Genomic DNA, 22,548 nt, shown 5'->3' on the forward strand with positions numbered 1-22,548 from the left:
CGGAAATGTGGGAAACATCTGGCAGAGAGATAATTCTGGCATTTGCAATGATGGAAGGAAAGTTTTTCTCTGAAGTAAGCAGGTTGGTGGCCTCTATTGGTATCATCGGAAAATGCCTATTTTTGTTGATTTGCTCAGGAACTGGGAACATTTGGCATTGGGAACACAGAATGTTGTTCATTTTAAAGTGAAGAGTTATAACTTCGGGGGTTGGGAGTGGGAGAGAAAATGTCCTAAGAAATGAAGGCAGACAGGAGAAAGGAGAGGCTCCTGTCTCTTTTAAAAAAGAGTTCTTTGAGTCTTACTTAAGAGAAGCTTCCTAGAAAGTTCTTAATTTGTATGGTTTCTAAATAAGCAAACTCTTAGCCACCCCCCACCCCCACAAAAAAAGTGCATGTGTGGCTCCACCTACTTTAGGTTCATCTTGGTCCTGAAAGTTGTGGCTACACGACAGGCTTTGGCTGCTTTCTGGAACGTCGTTCCGATCCCTTTAAAGGTGGAATCATGACGGAGGATGCGGGGGAAGAAGGCGGGAGCCGACGGCTGAAGAGTCACGGTTGACATAGTAACTCTTCAGCTCTGTCTCCCTTGCTCTCAGCTCTCAGGTTCCGCTGCCACCCGCCGCCCCGCCTGCGCTCGCTCGGTCCGGGAGCCCCGGCCGCCTCCCCGGACGCACCCCAGAAAAGGTCCCCTTTGCGACCCGCTGCGTGGTGACTTCTCCCCGGGCCAGCGGGTGAGCCGCTCGCGGAGCTCATCTCTCAGGGCGTCTGCGCTCCTCGCCTCACCCTCACCCTCTAAGCACCAGTCTGCCGCGGGCCAGTTCGGCAGGTGACGCGGACCCCTCCGCACCGGGTCCCCGCTGGAACTGCCGAGGCGCCTCCCCCAGGAGCTGGATCCCGGCCAGTCGGGCGTTCCCGCCATGAACCAGAGCCCAGCGTTCGGGCCCGGGAGGGGAGGCTCTCCCGGGGTGGCTACCCGGGCCCGCGCGCGGCGCAACGAGAGCCAAGACTATCTGCTCATGGACTCGGAGGTGGGAGACGACGGCTGGCCGCAGCCCCCCCTGCCTCCCTACGGCTACTACCCTTGCTTGTGAGTGCGGGCACTGCGGGCAGGCCGGGGGCGCTGCAGGCGGGAAGTGTGCGCTCGCCGGAGAAGACCCGGGGCTCCGCGCGCGTCTCCGCACGCGTCTGCCTTCCCAGGGCCACACGAGCCGGGCTGAGACCCGAGTGAGAGGAGGGCGCGCGCGGATCTAAGGTTTGCTCCGGGCGAGCACGCATGGGTAGGTTTGCCCGAGAGAGTGAGACCGTGGGGTACCGACGCCACTACAGGTGATAGGTGTATGTCGGTTTCTTTAGTCCCAAGTAATCGGGCGCCCTCAAAGAGACCCTGTGTCGCTGCGCCAAAGGCATGGTCTGGGCGGGGGACTGATTCAAATTTGCGTCCGCAGTGACTCTTAGCATCTGTGGGAGGGATGACCAGAACTCTCGGTCCTGGGCGCAGCTCGGCGCTTCTGCCGGGGGAACTCGAGAACCCGCGCGCCCGCCCTCTAAACACTCCCCGCCGTAGCCCTTAAGGGGGCGCGCACAGGTCCTCAGCTACCAGACGGCAGCAAAGTTCGAAGGGGTGCGTGGGAGGGGGTGCACTTACCCCAGGCATCCTCTCCCCAGCCTCCGGTTCTCCGGGTTAAATAGGAGAAATAGAACCTCTAGGCTTTCACACCCATAGCGCGAAGCTTTTACCAAGGGCGTACGGGGGAGGCGAGCCTGTTACAGGTGCGGGCCGGAAATTGATAATTGTAGAAGCTGAAGAAGGTCGTCTGCTGTGGACCCTGAGTGACTACGAGATATTATTTAAGAATCTGGAGTTTCTTTTTTGGCGGGGGATGGGTGGCAGGGGCAAGCAGAGGACGGAATGAGGAAGTCTCCCCTCCCCCACACGCCTGGGACCACAAGTGCAGCTGGCAGATAGCGTGTCTGCCTCTTTGCTCCTTTAGTTGATTGGGCAGTACGGTTTCTTGACATGTCACATCCATCCGCATGCGGTTTCCCGAGGAAAGCAGTTCTCAGTAGCAGTTCTGTTAGCAGCTGTAGAGGTGTGTATGTGTGTGTGTGTGTGTGTGTGTGTGTGTGTGTGTGTCACTCTCGGGGGATGGGGGGCAGGATGGATGGGTGCACCTTCAGATCATTGGTCAGGGCTGCCCAGAGTCAAGGCTTGCTGTAGATCCCTTTCCCAATAAGAACTGAGCCCCGGGAAATGGTGCATCTAATTTTTCCCCTAGATAAAAGAAAAAAAAATTGGAACTGGTTCCATTCATCTACGTGCTGTATGGTTTGAAAGCATTTACTGTTACTTACTTTTTTCTTTTTTAAAAAATTAAGATATATTTCACATTTCATAAAATATATCTATTTAAGTTGTACAGTTCAGTGGTGTTTAGTATATGCACAGAGTTGGGGAAACCATCACCACTATGTTATTCCAGAACATCACCCTCAAAAGAAATCTTGTACTTGACGTTAAATTAGAAAATATTTCTGTGTCTTTTATTACAGAACTTCTCAAATTTTAATGGCATATGAATTACTTATGGAACTTGTTAAAGTGCAGATTCTGATTCAGTAGGGTCTAGGTGCAGCCCAAATTTCTGCCTTTCTAACAATCTCTGAGAAGATGTAGTGGCTGCTGGTCTGTGGAGCATACTTTGAGTAGTGAGGAGATATATGCCAAGAAAAAATAAAAATAAATAAATAAATTCTGGATATTCTGAACGCAGCTACTTTCAAATTTGCTTGAAGGGTATGTTTGAAACATAGATGGACTTTTTCATTGACTTAGACTTAAGATCTACCCTTAAGCCTGAGGGTTATGTTTGGTAATGTTTCCTGTGGGTAAGTTAAGCAACTTATAAAAGCTATATTGCTTTTTAAAAATTAGACTGTTCCATAGACAAAATCTTTTTTTTTTTCTCTTTATCACCTAATCATTCTATAGTCACTTGTTACTGTGTGGGGAAAATAATTTGATTTTAAACACTTGTGGCTATATGTTAGTAGTGAGACAGACTAAATAAAACAATAATTGCAAGTTGTCCTGAAAAGTTTCCCCAATGCTTTCTTCAAATGTGGTTTACTGCCTTATTGATTTATCTAGTTTTTACATCATCTACTATTTAGAGAATAAGTATTTTTCTCCCTTCGTTCAGGAATCCTAGATCACTCTTAATGGATAGGCCTTGGCAGTAGAGAGATGAACAGAAATATTTTAATGTGCTTCAATTCTTATTGAGCACCCCCTGTCATGTCAGAGGTATGATAGTAAATTTAAGAGTGAGCCATGTTTCCAAGTAAGACTTTGGTCTTGTCCAAGTCTATTATTTCCAAAAGGTTCTTAGTTACTTTTCATCACTATTTACTCTGGCAAGGTTTTTATTTTTTCCAGTTAAATAATCAAGTAACTGAAAAATTTTAACCAGTAAACAATAGTACTTCACACCTGTGATGTATGAGAAAGAATGAAAGAAAATTATTTCCCTCCCGGGCTTCCCTGGCGGTGCAGTGGTTGAAAGTCTGCCTACCAATGCAGGGGACACGGGTTCATGCCCCGGTCCGGGTAGGCCCATGAGCCATGGCCACTAGGTCTGCGCGTCCGGAGCCTGTGCTCCGCAACGGGAAAGGCCACATCAGTGAGAGGCCCGCGTACCGCAAAAAAAAAAAAAAAAAAAAAAAAATTATTTCCCTCTGTTAGAGAGTACAAATAAGAGCTTCTATATGCTTTTGACTTGTAATTTAAACAATTGTTTGTATATTTTCCTAGAGTGAGAGGCATAATATTTGTGAAAGTGGCAATCACTAGTATACTTTAGATATGGGTACTGCCATTATCTCAAATCACTGAGATTTTTTCCCTTGTAAGATAACAGATTTTTGCAAATTGTCAATTCTGTGGGATAAGTTCTATGACTCTTGCTAAAATATTGTCATAGTTCACTTATGTAGAATGATTTATATATATATTTATGAGGCTTTTACTACTGAAAATTGTGGCAAATTATCTTGTTTGAGAGCAATTAAATATTCTCAGAACTTAAGTGTAAGAAGTAACGTTTTGAAGTGGTGCTTAGAAGAAAAAGATTCAGATTCTCCCTTTTTTCAACTTCTAATTGGAAATCAATTAATACAATATATTTTGATCAGTTTGTAATGATGGTTAGCAAGAAATGTCCATGTCCTAGGAGGATCCCAGGAGTTAGAGAGTTCCTTCATTTAGAACTTAAAAATGTCTCTAGTCCATCCCTTCTGAACATGGAGAAGAATTCTGGACATAAAAAATGTTAAGTGTTTCTAAGTTCTCAAGATCTGAAATAGTCCAGCTGAAATTTCTGCTTGGAAAAGACTAATTATGAATAATGAAACAAACTGTAAACTAAAGCTCTGGCAAAACAATAGACTGAGATATTCTAAAAAAAATTACGGTTACAAACACCTAGCAGTACTGGATAAAATAATCTAAATGATTTTAACGTGGTACCCAATTTTGCAAAAAATAAAAGGGATTACCATTTGCCAAAAGCAAAGAAGTTAAAAGCCAGAGTATATCCTGAGAACCGATGTTGTGGTTACCCCAGTGATTATGGATCTGGGTGACCAGGAGGTTGGAGTCTAATGTCCATGTGAGATGGAGAAAAGCTAAGGCCTTGGTTCCAGATGAGGCAGAGAGTTGGAACTGAGACATCCCTGTCCGCTGCATAAAACCAGGACCCTTATTTTAGTGAAAAGTTAGGCTAGCATAATATGCCATCAGCACGGAGTGAGAACAAAAAACTTTGTTAGTAAGAGGAAAAGGAACCTTCCCCTAAGAATTTCATTCTTTGGGCCTGAACATCATGTGACTCTATTTTTGCTTTTGTTTTTTACACTACCTAACTGACCTAGAAATCTTCAAGTTGAAAAATACTCCTGAGGCTCCTAGAAGAGTAAAACAGAAAGGCATTCTGAAAGTGTAGTACCAACTGTCTAGACTGCCAAGGATTTTCAGGAAAACAGCAATCTCTGCTAAAGATATGCTCACTATAATACATAACGAAACACACAAGGAAACAATCAACTAAGAACAAAAGTTAGCAGACAGTACAGTCCATGAGGGAGAGTTAACATGAGACATAACAGCAGTATTGGATCCTTAATAACTTGAGATCATATAGCAACATGAAAGAGAATATATAAAATGGGTATGTATAAAATGTTGACAGTATATAAAGAAGTTAAACCCTAACAAAGAATGACTTATTTTTAAAAAACAAATAGAAAACCTGTAAGTGAAAAATATAATTTTGAAATGAAAACTCAATGGAAAGGTTAAAAATGCAAATTAGCCATGGTATAATCGATGATAATACCTAGAATGCAGAGACATAAATAAATGGAAAATATAAACATTATTGAGTTAAGAAACACGAAGGTAGGAGTTCCAGAAGGAGAAGATAGAGAGAATGAAGGAGAGGCAACATTTGAATAGATAATGGATGATAATTTTCCAGAAGTGATTCATTCTCATGTTTATGAAGTACAAGAATACTAGTGTGATACAGAAAAATAAACCCATTTAAATGTATTGAAATTGAAGAACACTAAAGATAAGAAAAATAAAAATGAACCAAAATATAAGAGATTCAAATGAGTAAGTTTTAAAATTCAAAATAAGAAAATATACTCATAGTGTATTTTGATACCCAGGTTATGCAATGTGTCGCTTATAAGAACTATGGTTTTTCTTTTACATGAAGCATTGTTTACTCTCTAGTTATTAATGTAGTTTTTAATACAAAGTCAGTGCTCCATTGCTGGTAGGATCTCTTTAAACATGGATATGGACAAAAAGGGATTCCAAGGGTCATTAAATCATGGTCTCAGGAGAAACCCAAAGAGATTCTTAATTGTATACTTTAATTCATATTATGAAACAAAAGTGACCTTTTAAAAATATGTTTTAATGGGTCATGGATCTTTTTAAATTTTTATTGACCTCAGGATGGTTTTGGATGAAACCCATCTATGAGCTCTAGGACCCAGACTTTGAACTCTTGATTTAAGAGAGGTAACCTAAGATCAGAGACCACAGATAAATAGATTCCCCCAACATAGCCTTCTTTTCTCCAGGCAAAATAAAATATGCTTGAATTTGTTTATGTATTAAAAGGGAATGAAAAATTCAGACTTCAGGATAGAAAATGTTTTCTGACATTAACTGCTGATAGAGTACATGAATCCCTTGAAAAAGTTTAGGATTGAAGTTAGAGTATGGACTCAAGCCTATGAATCACATTACATTTTTATGTGCTTGTTATCCCTCCATTATTTTTGCCTCCCTATGTCTGATAAATATGTCTATTCAAACATCCGTTTTACTTTTTGCTCACAAATCTCTTTCTACCAGACTGTATGCCTCTAGTCCTTCATTTCTCTACTCTTAGCATAGAATCTAGCAAAGAGAAGGTGTAAAGTAATTTATTCCTCAACAAAGACATTATCCTCTCATCAGTATTTATTCTAATAAGGAATAACGTGATGCCAGCTCTTTTCATAAAATAGCATCTGAGTCCTTTAAGCAAGACAGAAGAGTGAATGTCCACATAGAAGGAGATACCCAGATCTTATATTCCAGCTGCCTGTCCACTTAGATTCACCTTCTTCTGGGGGATCTGTCACTAATTACTATGCCACTACTATGCTGCCCGCCTTTTAGCTCTAGCCCCAGACTCTCCCCTTCAAGTTCCTTCTGCTCACCTGAGGTGAGGCTGTATCTTTATCAGTACTTGTCAAATGCTTAGGAATAACCAAAGATAACTAACATACAGAGAAAAACTCCTGGCTGGCTATAACTGTCTTTCAGCTCATTTGTGGAGTCTCCTAAGGACTGACCCCTGCCTAACCCCAAGTTTTATCCAACTGGCAGAGAGTATTCTTCCTTCCCCTCCTCAGACCATCCACAGACAATCTAGCCCTTAATAGTCAGTGTTCCATAAATTGGGAGATTGGGACTGACATATACACACTACTATATATAAAATAGATAACTAATAATAATCTGCTGTGTAGCACAGGGAACTCTACTCAATACTCTCTAATGGCCTACATGGGAAAAGAATCTTAAAGAAGAGTAGATATATGTATATGTATAACTGATTCACCTTGCTGTACACCTGAAACTAGCACAACATTATAAATCAACTATACTCCAATAAAAATCTTAAAAAAAGTCAGTCTTAGCCCAGATGGACAAAGGAATACCACCCTCCTCCCTTTATCCAGTGTAAGATATGCCTCTCAAACTCCATTTCTTTTCCTAGGATCTCCTTCTTTCCTGGATCATTGACATTAGGTATGTCTACTCTTTTAATCAGAGATCCTACCACCTACTCACACAGGTATGGCTTCACTCTCTGACCCATAGGGGCAGTTACTTTAGAACACAGCCACTCAGCAGCAGTATAAGGGATTTCCAAGTAAAATCAAGGACTCATTTCCTTATAAGAACACATTTATCAAATGAAAAATAAAATCAATCAAATAGAGTATGTGTGATATCATGATTTCTTATGATATCACAAACATATGTAGTGGTTTAGAATTCAGAGGGAATCCTAGTATCTATTATGTCCTTTGAAAGAAATAGCATCTATAACCATAAAGCAAAGACTTGGACCTTGGTTAAGGGTATGCAGTTTGGAAGCTGCTGTGCTAGCCGGGGAAAAACAAGTGTAAAAATCACCTTTGGATCTGCTTTCCCTTCTTCATTTAGGAATCAACAACTCCTCCAGCTGCCATTTGGATTAATGGTGTGTCTCTTTTTTTTTTAATATATACCACATATTCTTTATCCATTCATCTATTTTTTTCTTAACATCTTTATTGGAGTATAACTGCTATACAATGGTGTGTTAGTTTCTGCTTTACAGCAAAGTGACTCAGTTATACATATACATATGTTCCCATATCTCTTCCCTCTTGTGTCTCCCTCCCTCCCACCCTCCCTATCGCACCCCTCTAGGTGGTCACAAACCACCTAGCCGATCTGTCTTTTAATTGACCACTTTGAAGTTCTGTGTTCTGCGTGACAGAAACCATCTATTTTGTTTCTAAACCTCCCCTGGCTTGAAGTAATCAACATCTGCTGATAACAATTTATTATCACGAAACATCTTTTTTAGGGGTCCAACACCGTAGGTTGTGGAGTTATTTCCAGATGTGCTGAAATGCCCACATTTATTCTGTAACATAATGTTTGTTTACCTCTAGGAAGACATTGCATAACTTTCTTTCTCTAGACAGTTATGTTCCTTGAGTTACAAGAGGTAAGTTGACTTCATAAGGCAATTCATCTTTGCCTCTTAGAGAGTAAATCATAAAAGGAAAACATTTTCTTGAGTCCATTCTTGTTTTTCTCCCTCTTTCATAAAAAATGCTGAATGTAATTGGAACCAGTTGGATAAAATTACCATTTGTGATTGCTCTTTGTTTAGGAAGCTTCTGCTGGCTTTCAGGACATGAAGTCCTCATCTCTATGTCAAATTTCAATTAAACTTTGGCATCTAAAACTTGGTATGCTGTTTAAGACCCTTAAGATATTGGAATGGATTGAATCACATTTCTTATAGAATGTCCTTTTGGAGCAGCATATAGAAATGAATGTCACAAATACGCAAACAACACGTTAGTTGCAGTCTAACTATTCTCACCCTAATTCAGGTAACTCAGCCAGAACAAAGAGGAGCAGGGGTACTGACTAGAGTTATTTACAGGTCAGTGCGAGTTGCTGTTTCTGTAGAGGACTAATCTAAAGTATCTGTGTATATTTTGGGGGACTAACATTTTTTGAATACCTACTCTGTAGCAGGTCCTCTTCTAGTTGTCATACAAATGTAATTTGCTCTTCGGAGCAGCCACTTGGATATTTTTAATGTCTGTTTTATAAATGACCATGCTGAAGTTTAGAAACATTGAGCAATATTTAGAAAGTTACACAGCTGGAAAGTTGTTGTCAAGTGGACAAAAACCAATACATTTTAGGTAACTCAGGCTGGAACGCATAAACAGAAGGGCTGGCAGGTTGCACAGAGTCCCCTAATCTCCAGGCATCCCATATAATCATGCCTGTGCCCGGCACAGCTGGATACGTGGTGGGTGTCCTCTTGGAGAGCACACTCACTTCCTTCTCCTCTATCTTTTCTTAGGTACTTGAGAAGCCACAGGTTGGCTCTGATCTACGGCACCAAGATTCCTGAGCTGTGCTCCTTTTATCTAAGTTATTCTCTGGTGAGGGAAGAAGGCAGGAAGAAAGGTTATAATAGCAGTAATATGTGTGTTTCACTTCTACCTCTTCTTTCTATTGAAATCTTAGTCATCCGTGAAGATCAAGCTTTATATTCCACTAATTCATTAATCTGTTTATTCATTCATCTTTGTTGACCTTATATGATTTTGTCACATAATAATAAAAATAACAACTAGATTTATTAGGGATTTCTATGTGCTAGGCCCTCTAAGTGCTTTATATGTACCTCATTTAATACTTCCAGCAAATCTCTGTTTTACTGATGTTTTAATGATAAGAAAGAAAAAAGTAAAAATATACCACAGCAAAGAGAGGTTAAGTGATTTGCCAGGGATTACACAGCCAGTAGTTGACAGAAATGAGAAGAAAGAAAGGAAAGAAAGAAAGATTCTATCACTTATCTAGACATACAGTGAAACTAGCTTTTGAAAAACTGTCAATCTTTGTCACCAAAGGAAGACTGTGAATGCATCAAAACTAAGTAATCTGTAAAGTACGTACTAATTTTAGCAATGGTCCACAAGCTGATCATGACTCTTAAGATTACAAAAGAGGAGGCTTTCTTTTACTCTTGATTTCTATCATGTGGATGAAATTGCTTCTTTGCTATGAAACAGGTTGTATTAGAAAAACTGACCTGACTCAAATGGTAGTGTGAAACTGGATTTCATTGCAGGATTTGCATAATTTGTAAAGCATTTTACATATCTGAAAGTATATATTGCTAGAAATCAATTACAGCATGGATAGTTATGTTAAGATTGATTGCCTTTTCAAGGCAGATTTCACGTTTCAGTTACAGAAACTCTGGTTGCAGCACAAAGAACATTTTGTCCTGACATGTATGGGTCAGCACAAAACCCTTGCACAAAACTGGGAAGAGTTCTCTTCATGGGAATTACTAACAAGATTATCTTGAGAATTATAATAGGATTTGGCAATGACATGATTTCTAAAACTCTTTTAAAGATTCTTTTAGGCAGTTTAAACTGTTAGAGATAAAACTTATTTTATTATTACTATGTTAAACTCTCTGAAACAGAATTTTGCATTGAATAGGTTGAAGGGTGGTAGTAGTTGCTATGAAAAGCTGATTCCTGGGCACTGTAAGAATCTTCTCTTCTCCCCAGTAAAATGTTTTCTGCAGGACCCCTTTTCTTGGAGGGGCATTCAGGGCCAGACACTGTATTTCGTCTTGAAGAAAGCATTAATTTCTTTCAACAAATATTTGTTTAGCTCCTTTGATGTGCTTAGCACTGTATTTGGGAACCACTGTTACTGTATTTCATAGAGTCCAAGGTTGTATCAATTTTAACCTGTCCTGATGTTTTATATGCCTTTGAAAAACAAGAAAAAAAGTGCTATATCAAGTATATTATACCTTAGATTTTTATATTATAACTATTGAAATAGATCTTTATACTTAATTAGGTGTAGGTTTGGGTCATATATAACTCTTACACACATATGGAAAAAAAAAGTCTAAACAAAATAAATTTAGTTAAGGTATTCCTAAAGCTTCTTCATATTCAGAGATGAACTTTCCTGAGTCATTTTCAACTCAAAATATTTAACATCTATGTTTCTCCACACGGTCTTGTCCTTTGTGCCAAGAAGACATTGGTGATGCAGCATTTCTTTAAAGAATCCAAAGAACCATGATAGACCAAAAGCTTTCGGTGCTAGGCAGTTAAACTGACTTTGCAATTATATAGAGCTAGACTCTTTTGACTTAGCAGTTCCTGAATGTTGCTGAACAAATCTGATTCGCCATCGTTCCCCATGTATGATCCACTCTCCCCAATACACATATGCACATACACACATGTATTCGTTTCTTAGGCTTGAAAGGAATCCTTAGCTACTGTTTCCAGGATTTATTTTCAAGCCACTGTCATCCATTCTGAAACTTTGGAGCCATTGCTTTTAATGCTTGTACATGCACTGCTAAAGGTAAACTGTCATGATAATGACTGACACCAACTGGCAGCACTGAAAAGACATGTTCTATTCCAGAGAAGTTAAAGTGGGAGAATTATGTATCTTAGAATCAATGAAATTTGGTGTTTGGTGTGCTAGAGTCAGGGTAAATGAAAGAGGAGGTGAGATATGAAAGATTACAAGGCAGACAATACACTTTATTATCTGTCCAGAATTTGAACTTTATTCTCCGACTTTAAAACACAGATAAGACTATGCCAGTCTTTTGCCTTATTTATATTAGCTTATTTGATCATCACAGCAAACTTGTGTGATGGGTAATATTGTTTCTACTTGTAACTGAGGAAGCGAGTTCAGAAAGGTTAAGAATTGTCTAAGAATTTATGGCTTTCAAAAATCTGAGCCTGTACTTAAACTCCTATTTGACTGTTTTGTTTGTTTGCATTTGACCCTCACTGTCTGAACTTCTTCCCATCACTGGAATGGCAGCTCCTTGAGGGCGGGGATACAGTCTGTAAACTAGCATTTGGTAGGGACTCAATAAATGTTTGCTGGATGAATACAATGTCTTCCTTATACAAAGTGGAAGGCCAGTAGATTGGCCTTATCTCTAAAATTCTTTTCTCTTTGGGCTTCATACAGTTTTGTGAGACTGCCTTTAGGGTACCACGTTTTCATCTTAGCCTTTTCAGAAATACTGCAGTATTGGAGTTTTGTATTCTTGCAGCTTAGGTCATTTAATGAATTCTAAGAGCTTTGTGATATATCTGCTTGATCCCTAAAATTGTGCTTGTCAAATATTTTTAAATAATCCTGCAAACAAGAAAATATAAATATAAACCATTTATTTTTTTATATTGTGTTGATAGAACACTCATGGAGATTAGTCTTTTTTGTTTTTACTAAAATGGCAACAGGAAAGGTTCTTGTCTTTTTATTTAAATTAAGTTGAAAAAGTTTGTGAAAACTGAACTTCCTGTGACCAAAGCTCATTACATCCCGAGAAGTCTTAAATACTTATATGAAATAATCCAACTTAAAATCGAGAAAGTGAGAAAAGAATGGTTAAGTAAAAATGATTCTTAAATTACATGTTAATGATATTGTAACTTTGATTTGGATCACATTGTGCAGGGCAAAACTTACACATTTAGTTGATTTTCATGGTAATCTGTCTTCTAGAAATTAGATCAATTATTCTCAAATTGTATTGCAATCCACCTTATGCTCAGACTTAGGCATTATCCTCACTTTCTTACATGCAAGAACTTGATATACCCTCACTAGAAAATTGCAGTGAGATATTACTAAAGGAATAGTGTTGCACATCGACTGATGTAAACAGAAAAAATCAGCAGCCTCTTGTCTAAACATGTACACCAGATGATGGGGATTAAAAAATGTTTTTATCAGTGGGTTGAGAATCTGGCTATATATTAGAATTACCTGGATAATTTTTAAAAATATAGATTCCCTAATAATTACGAGAGTTCAAATAAATCAGTATTTCTGGGGGTTATAGCCTAGGAATAATATTTTTTTAAAAATTTCCCTAGTTGATTCTAATATGTAGTCAGGTTTAGAAACTTATTGTTTCAGCTACTTTAGATTCACTATGAAAACCAGAGTTAGGAACTAAACCTAATTTCAATCAAGAAAACCATTACAGTGTATTCATCCATGCAAAAATGTGAGATTGAAAATCATTTTTCCGGCTTCCCTGGTGGCGCAGTGGTTGAGGGTCCACCTGCTGATGCAGGGTACGCGGGTTCTATGCCCCGGTCTGGGAGGATCCCGCAGGCCGCGGAGCGGCTGGGCCCGTGAGCTGTGGCCGCTGGGCCTGCGCGTCAGGAGCCTGTGCTCCACAACGGGAGAGGCCACGGCAGTGAGAGGCCCGCGTACCCCCCCCAAAAAAATAAAAGAAATTCATTTTTCTACCTAAGATCCAATGATTAGTTATTATCAGATAAATTGAAAAATAGTATATTTTAATTCAGGAAATTCTCATCAAATACCTGCTATACACAAGATGCTACTCTTGATATATTTTAGGAGCATAAGTGATGAGATAGGAGATATGCTTGATAAGATGTCAGGAGAGTAACATGTTGTTTTATGAGAAAAACTACCTTTCCAGTTTGTTTCTTAAATCAAAACATGATGCAATAATTTTATATTTAAATTAGAGGAGAAAGTAATTTATTTGAATTTCATTTTTATCTTAATGTTGACCTTCTTTCTGATTTGAATTATCTGTATTTTCAGAAAATATAGAGGAAGTTTGTCCTTTTTAAATCATCCAAGATTTTATGGGGTAAAATTTTCCAAAAGGGTGAAAATTTTGCTATTGAAGAAGCTTATTATCACTTAACTGGATTTCTTTTTCTGAATATTATGAGATTTTGTAAAACTTTCTTGAAATTCTGCCTCCAGTGGAATAGATAATCTTGATGGTCATCCTGTTTCAAAACAACTAGATTCTGCATAAAATATAATTTATATTTCTGTGCTTGTAGGAAGCAAGGGAAATCTTAACCCAACCCCTGTATGCAAACACGAACATGCACAAGTCATAGGCTTCTATCAGAGTAGCAGTGAACTCTCTTGAAAGGTGGAATTCCATAAATAAGGTGCTAATGTCAGCATCGTGGTTAGGAGACTCTGCCTTGGACCTGGTAATCCTCAATTAATCCTGGTCCTCTGGGTTCTCTACAAATTGGTAATCTTTAATTGTGAGTATATATTTAATTTACCTTAGATACACAAGAAAACAGCCATCCTGAGTGGGAGTCAACAGAAATAACAAGCAAGATATAAAACCCTTAAGGACTTCAATATAAGGATTAAAGTTAAGAACATAAAATTACTTTGTTTGAACTGTATAAAGACATAAAGATGGAATCCCAAAAGAGAACAAGCACAAGAAAACTATCAAAAATGAGCAAGCATATTTCTAAAAAAAATTTATTGAGATATAGTTGATTTACAATGTTGTGTTAGTTTGAAGTAGGTGTACAGAAAAGTGAATCTGTTATATGCATACATATATTGACTTTTTTAAGATTCTTTTCCCATATAGCCCATTAAAGAGTATTCAGTAGAGTTCCCTGTGCTATATAGTAGGTCCTTATTAATAATCTATTTTATATATAATAGTGTGTATTGGTCAATCCCAAACTTCCAGTTTATCCCTCCCCCTTTTCCCCGTGGTAACCATAAGTTTATTTTCTGTATCTGTAACTCTGTTTTGTAGATAAGTTCATTTATAACCTTTTTTTAGATTCCACATATAGGTGATATCATATGATATTTGTCTTTCTCTGAGCAAGCGTATTAAAAGAAATGACAAGACAACAATACAGCTATCAGGAAAAAAAAAAACAACTATTGAAATAAAAGTATCAATGGACCAGTTATTCATGGAAGATTAAGTGCAGCTAGCAAGAGAATTTATAATTTGGGAGATAGATATTAAAAAGTTTCTCAGAATGTAATACAGAAAGATAAGAAAGGTAAAATATGAGAGAGGTTAAGAGATATAGAGGCTAGAATTGGAGAGACCAGTTTACATATATTCAAAGAACCATAAGCAAAGAAGAAAGGGAATGTAGTTAAGGAACAATTAGGAAAATAATGGCTAAGTTTTTTTCAGAATTGATGAAAGATATGAAGCTACAGAGAAAGGAGCCACTACACATATGAAATAAGATAAATAAAAAGAAATTCACACCTAGATACAAGGAACTTCAGCTACATTATAAAAAATTTATTTAAAAAGATCTTATAAGCAGCCAGAGAGAAAAATACAGATTATGTACCAAAGAAAGAGAATTTTCTTCCAGCAAACATCTCAACAGTAAGAATGGAAAGCAGAAGATAAGAGAATGATATATCCAAAATCATATTAATATTTTGTACCCAGGAACAGCCCCTTTCAAGAAAGAGTTTGAAATAAAGACATTTTCAGGGAAAAAATATAAGAAGAATTTATTACCAACACACTTACATGAAAATAACTTGTACAGGATATACCGTACTTCAGAAAGATGGAAACTTATCCTAGGAGGATGGTCTGTGATATTAAAGGAATGAGAGCAATGAAATTGATAAACACGTAGATAACATTAAATAATCATTCTCCTATAATATAGTTATGTCTAATTTGTGTTTTAAAAAAAGGACAGAATTAAAGTACTGAACAGTTTCATGTAAACTGGGAGGGAATTTTCAGACTTAAAAAATTCTAGAGTCCTTATGTTGCTTGGGAAGGGGTGGGGCTTAAATTAACTACATTGTAAAATTTCAAAGGAAGTCCATACAATAATAAAGAGTATATAACTGTACAAATCGGAGAGGGAAAAGAAAAAGAAAGAGGAAAATGAATGGACAGAGAACTGGAAAAAAGAAACAAAACAAGAAAAAAGCCACCTAGAAAAGAAAAATAGGATAAATTCAAAGCAAAAGTAAGATGGTAGAAACAGGTTCATATGTATCAGTTAAGATAATAAATATAAACTGAATAAATTCACCAGGAAAAATTCCCAAAGATTTAGAGAATAGATTTTTCTTAACCTAGTTATTTTTCATTTAAATATGAGACATACCTGAAAAATAAGGACATGGAAGACTGGGAATCAAGACAGGAACAAAGATGTATCTGGCAAACACAAAGAGAAATATTGGTAGGTATAATAACATCAAACGAAACAAATGTTTTAAAACAAAAATCATTAGTAGGGAAATAGAGGCAACAACAAAATAATAAAAGGTATAATTCATCTTGCGGGTATTGAAGTTAAAAATTTGCATACCCGGGCTTCCCTGGTGGCGCAGTGGTTGCAGGGGACACGGGTTCGTGCCCCGGTCCGGGAAGATCCCACATGCCACGGAGTGGCTGGGCCCATGAGCCATGGCCGCTGAGCCTGCGCATCCGGAGCCTGTGCTCCGCAATGGGAGAGGCCACAACAGTGAGAGGCCCGCGTACCGCCAAAAAAAAAAAAAAAAAATTTGCATCCCATCATAATATAGTCTTAAAAATATAAAAGTGAAAATCAAAGGAACTGTAAGAACAACACTGACAAATCTGTCATAGTGAGAAATCTCAATTTTTGATAGGTTGAGCAAATAAAAACATTTAAATAAGGAAAACTTGAAAGTAAAATTATCAAATATTATTTATTGGACATATATGGAACCTGGCTCTTTAAATAATATCCACTATTTCTCAAGCACATGTGAAACATTAAAATTTGTTGAGATAACTTTATGGTCTAACACATATAAATGTTACTAAAGAATATATATCTCATAGAAGGACTATCTGATCATGATACATTTGAATTAGAGATGAGTAACAAAAATAAACTGTTCCCATCAACTTAAAAATGTATATATATAAATATATATATATAGATATAGATATACACACACACACTCATACACGCACATTTCATGGAGCAAAGAAGAAATAGAAATTTTAAAATACTTTTAAATAAACTACAATGAAAATAGAAAATTGTAATAGTGGCAGTAGGATTGGTGCTTAACCTTAAATGTTTAAATTAGAGGAAACAAAAAGCTAGCAAAAATTTTTATTTTGATAATGTTATCATTTTTGTGTTTATTCTCTTCTGTGCTCTCTCTTTTCATAAATTGAACACTTAGCTAATGACTAAAATTAATCTAGTTATTTTTCATTTAAATATGAGAGATACCTGAAAAATAAGGACATGGAATAAAATTAAAAAAACAATAAAATAGTGGAGATCAACAAATCCAGAAGTTTATTATTTTCAAAAACTAAGAAAGTAGAAAAGGCTGGTGAGACTTATCCAGAAAAGAGAATTCACAGATAAACAGTATTAAGCATGAAAAATAGATATATTCACAGGTACCTGAAAGATTGAAAAAAGTGATAATATGGAATGATAGAACATAATAACAGTTATCAGAGGTTGAAAAGGAATGATAATAGGCCAAATTTATGCCAACAATTTGAAAAATTAAGGCACAATGTTCAATTTTTAGAATAGTAGAGCATATCAAAATTGACTCAAGAAGATTATATAAAAATCTTCTCATAAAAGACACGCTCAGAGAGTTTTATAAATAAAACAAATTTCCTAAGGATAGATCACTTCAATCTCACACAAACTCTTATAGGGAAACCACTGTAACCATGATGCACAGTCCAAAACGAGTATAAGGAAAGAAAGTTATGACAATTTTATTCATCAGCATAAATGTAAAACTTTCTAAACAAAATATTGTAAACCAAACCCAGTGGTTTAATTCTAAGTAAATAATCTATTTAATTCATCAGATCAATAAATTGAAGGAGAAAAGTTAAGATATATGATCATCTCAATGATAAGTGAAAAAGCATTTGATGAATTTCAGTATTAATTCACAGTAAAGCTCAATAAAATAGGAATATCCCCACATTTACATGAAAATATTCTGACACATTTCTTTTAAAATTCAAGAGCAAGACATTGATAACCACATCACTGCTTCTATACTGTGTCCTGGAACCTTAATAAGCACAGAAGAAAAGAGAAATAAAAATGATAGGTTTATAAAGGAAAAAATAAAACTGCCATTATTATATAAGTATTGTAGCATTATTTATAACAGCCAAATCAACCTACGTGTTCATCAATGAATGAATGGATAATGAAGATGTGGTGTATATGTTTAATGGAATATTATTTAACAAGAGAAAGAAAGAAATCCTGTCATTTGCAACAAGAGGATGGACCTTGAGGGCACTATGCTAAGTAAAATAAGCCAGGGAAAGACAAATATTGTACTGGTATCACTTATATGTGGACTCTAAAAAAAAAATCAAAATTATAGAAACAGAGTAGAAAAGTGCTTGCCAGAGGATAGGGGGTGGGGAAATAGGGAGAGGTTGGTAAAAGGGTACAAACTTTCAGCTATAAGATGAAAAAAGTCTGAGTCTGAGAGTCCACTGTAACATGGTGACTATAGTTGATAACATTGTATTGTATAATTGAAATTTGCTAAGAATAGAATTTAAATATTCTCATCAAAAAACAGTAAAGATAAATATGTAAATATGTGAGGTGATGGATATGTTAATTAACTAGATGAGGGGAATCCCTTCACAATACATATGTATATCAAATTATCACGGTATACACTTTAAATATCTTATAATTTTATATGTCAGTTATACCACAATAAAGCTGAAATAACAACAACAAAAAACCCCTGCCATTATTAGCATAAGATTGTCTGCATAGTAAAGCCCCCAAATTCTGCAGACACATATTACAAATAATAAGACAGTTTAACACATTGTTCTAAGATCAACATATGAAATCAACTACATTCATTTATATTAGCAATGGGCTGTTATAAATTACAAAAATTACTATTTACTGAAAAAACAATACTTAAGACATCGGTAATAAATCTAGCCAAAAATGTGTATGCTTTAATGGAATAAAATTTAAAATTATACTGAAAGATAAAAGGTTGTTCATGTAAATGCAAATATACTAAACCATCTTCACACATATTAAAACTTGATATTTTAATGTCAGCTTTTTTCCCAAATTAATCTATAAATTAACTGTAATTTCAATGAAAATTGCAAGATTTTTTCTTTCCAGAAGATTCACAAGTTGATTCTAATATTTATACATATGTGCAAATAACAAAATTATAGCCAATGTCCTGAAGAAGAATCATCTGGAGGGACTTATCAAATATCAGAATACATATTAACGTTTTAATAATTAAGCTGGTATGACATTGCTGTGATAATAAACTAATTGATTGAATTAAATTTGTATGAAAGAGGTGACTGGGCAGATCAATGAGGAGAAAGCTGATTTTTCATTAAATAGTGATAGAGAAATTGGATATCCATATGGGGGTAAAAAAGCAGAAATTGGATCTCTACCTCACGTCCTACAACAAAAATCCACTACAGATGAATTTTTAGGAGCAAAACATCTGTCTTTGTTTTCTTCTAAAAATTTTAATGACTTGGGGTAGAAAAAGATTCTTATGGCACACAAAAAAATCACAAAACATAAATCATAAAATTAATAAATTTAATCTATAAAAATTAAGAAACTCTGCTTACCAAAAGATACCATAAATAGAAAAGGAAGACAAGATTACAGACTGGAAAAAGATACTGACAGCATATAAAATACTTGACAATATATAAATTCTCTAAAAAATGGGCAAAGACACACATAGCTTTCTCACAGCAGCAGAAACACAAATGACCAATAATCATCCTTAGTCATATTAATAATCTGGAAAATGCCAGAACAATCACAAAGAGATACCATTTGACATCCACTAAATTGGCAAAAAATAAATGAGCTCGATAATATTAAGTACCTATGATGATGTAGATCAATGAAACCCTATACCCAGCATGTAGGAGTATACATCAAAGGGAAACAACCTTGTTAGAAAAATAATTTGGCAAAACTTAGTAAAGGTGAAGATGAGAATACCATATAACCCAACAATTTCACTCCTTGGCATATACCTAAAGCAGTGGTCTTAATGTTGTTCAGGTTGGTTACCCTAAAAGAATGTTAACATCTGAAAGTTTTCATCATAAGTTTAAATAGTTGCAAAGAATGTAATAGCCAGTATATTGTGAAATTAAAGTTTATAAATAAAATGGATCCATTACTTTTAAAATTGTATTTTCATCACTATTAATTTAAAAATATATATGTTCTCATCACCATTAATTTAAAATAGGTTCTTTAATTAAAAATTTTTACTTCCTTTTACTTGAAATCATACTTTTACATAACTTAACCATCATGTCACAACATATTTTTTGAAGGCTTTTTATTGATGATCCTATAAAAGTTTCCTGAAACAGGGCTTCCCTGGTGGTGCAGTGGTTGAGAGTCCGCCTGCCGATGCAGGGGACATGGGTTCATACCCCGGCCTGGGAAGATCCCACATGCCGCGGAGTAGCTAGGCCCGTGAGCCATGGCTGCAGAGCCTGTGCACCCGGAGCCTGTGCTCCGTAACGGGAGAGGCCACAACAGTGAGAGGCCCGCGTACCACACACACACACACAAAAATAAAATAAAATAAAATTTTTAAATTAAAAAAATTATTCTGAGTTATTATTACAATTAATAATTACAACAACAACAATAATAACTAACACAGACAGCATTTCTTATGTGCCAGGTACAATTCTAAACATTTTTTATGTATATTAACATAAATAATTTTAATTTAATTTACAGTTTTTATGTATATCATTTAATGCTTACAATAATCATAAAAGGAACTTATCTGCACTTTACAGGTGAGGAATTTGAGGGACAGAGAGATTAAGTAACTTTCTCAAGGTTTCACAGCTAGTTAAGTTGTGGGTTCAGGATTGGATTCTAGACATTTTGGCTCCAGTTTTCAGATTTTTTTTTGATCAAAACTTCATATGTTTTGATCAGTACTATTACAGATTATTTTTTGTTTACTAATGACTAGAAATGCATCTCCTAAAAAGATGAATGGGGACACTTTTGTTGCCCTAATTAAAAGAGGCTTAGTTTGAACTTCGGGACATTTATTTAATGTTCAGGAAGCCTTTACACCTTAGGGCAATGCCAAGAATGAGTGAGAGTTGTGCTTTTCCTTTGCAAAGTGAGAGAGGGGAGATTGTGGAATGAGTGGTGGGAATGATGAATCAATATGACTAATTGACTACAAGAGTATTCCGAGGGAAATCTAAGGGAAGTTTTAGAAAAGAGTACATATAGATATGGAGGATTTGAACATAGATTTCAGTAAAAATATTTCTGTCCTTGCACCTTTTGCAAAGTTGTTGTGTGCTCCATGGGTAGGGGTGTTCCAGTTTAAAGACAGAAGCCCTAGAGCAGGGCTTCTCAAAGTGCATGCCCAGCATCACCCTGCAACTTGTTAGGAATCCAGATCATCAGGCCTTACTCCAGATGGACTGAATCAGAAACCGAGGGTGGAGTCCAGCAGCCTGTGTGGTTTTTATTTTTATTTTTTTAATGTACGGCCTGACTTTGGACCATTGCTCTAATCGTCATAGACTCTACACAACTCTCAGGGCATGATGCTATTTTGTGCTATCGTTATGATTTCATACAGTTGAAAGCATCACCATTGTAAGATAAAGTCCAATTTTAAAGATCTTAAAATGTAAAAGAAATGGGTGTCTTTGATTGAATGAAGTATTGCCTTGACTTGCCTTGCCAGAAGGTTTGTCCTATGTGAAGGAAAGAATTGTGGCTTCCTCCCCACTGTGTTCCTCTCACCCTTCAGTACTTAGTTATGTGGGAGGTGTTGAGTAAAGACTTGCTGAGTGCACATCAACATTAGGCTGCTTCGTTTATTAAATGTTCTCTGGGTTCTTACTTTTCTCTTCCCTTTTCTGCCCGGACAAGAGCCTCATCCTGAGGAAATAGTAGATGCTCAATAAACATTTGTGGATTCATTGACCGATTATGAAAGGAGCCGTAGGCTGGTGTCAGGAATTGGAGTCAAGTAGGAATTGAGAACTTGGTGGTGTCTTTGCTATGGAAGAAGGGAAATAGCCACTGCTTCTATTCCTGGACAGTGAGAAAGGGGACAGTATCCTTTGCTGTGAGAAATATGGGGTTAGAGTCAAGAGAGAAGCCTCTGATTAACCAGTATTTGTCTCTGCATTATCTGAACTCATGCTGTTTGACTTTTTTCCCCTTGTATCTTCACTAGTGTATAATCTCAGTGAATGTGAGACTTGGAGACCCTTTCTACTATATTCCTAATGCCTAGAATGGCACCTCTCTCATAGCAGACAATCAATCAATATGTTTCGAATAAACAATTGAATAATGTGTCAACTGAGATTTACTAAAGCCTGAAAGGAGTTTTGATGTGTGGAAATTTTTTACAATAATTATTGTTTTAATTTTATTAATTTACATTGAGTTGCAAAATTTAAACCCTAGTGTTTCTCAAGCTTTTATTTTTAAAAATATTTATTTTATTGTTATAATTGACATATAATATTATATTAGCTTCAAGTGTACAACATGATTTGATAAGTATATATATTGCAAAAGGATCACAGTAAGTCTAGTTAACATCCATCACTACAGTTACAAATCTTTGTTTCTTAAAAATCTATTTATTTTAGCAACTTTCAAAAATATAATACAGTATTATTGACTATAGTCACCGTGCTGTACATCACATCCTCAGGACCTATTTATTTTAGAACTGGAAGTTGGTGCCTTTTGATCC

General features: G+C 36.5%; 1 protein-coding gene across 3 annotated transcripts in view; it reads left to right on the plus strand.

The window, feature by feature from the left end:
- The first annotated feature begins 503 nt into the window (after positions 1–503).
- Positions 504–22,548, plus strand: part of TRPC6 (transient receptor potential cation channel subfamily C member 6) — a 117,621-nt gene continuing 95,576 nt past the window's right edge. The window contains exon 1 of one of the 3 annotated variants that reach the window (XM_029208920.1): positions 504–1,089. In XM_029208920.1, the coding sequence (XP_029064753.1) occupies positions 920–1,089 (170 nt within the window). In that variant the 5' untranslated portion in view covers positions 504–919. The remainder of the gene's footprint in view (positions 1,090–22,548) is intronic. The other 2 variants (XM_029208919.1, XM_029208921.1) reach the window with 2 other exon arrangements.

Source organism: Monodon monoceros, unplaced genomic scaffold (assembly GCF_005190385.1).
Source record: "Monodon monoceros isolate NGI ecotype Baffin Bay Population unplaced genomic scaffold, NGI_Narwhal_1 Super_Scaffold_7, whole genome shotgun sequence".
Classification (NCBI taxonomy): Eukaryota; Metazoa; Chordata; class Mammalia; order Artiodactyla; family Monodontidae; genus Monodon; species Monodon monoceros.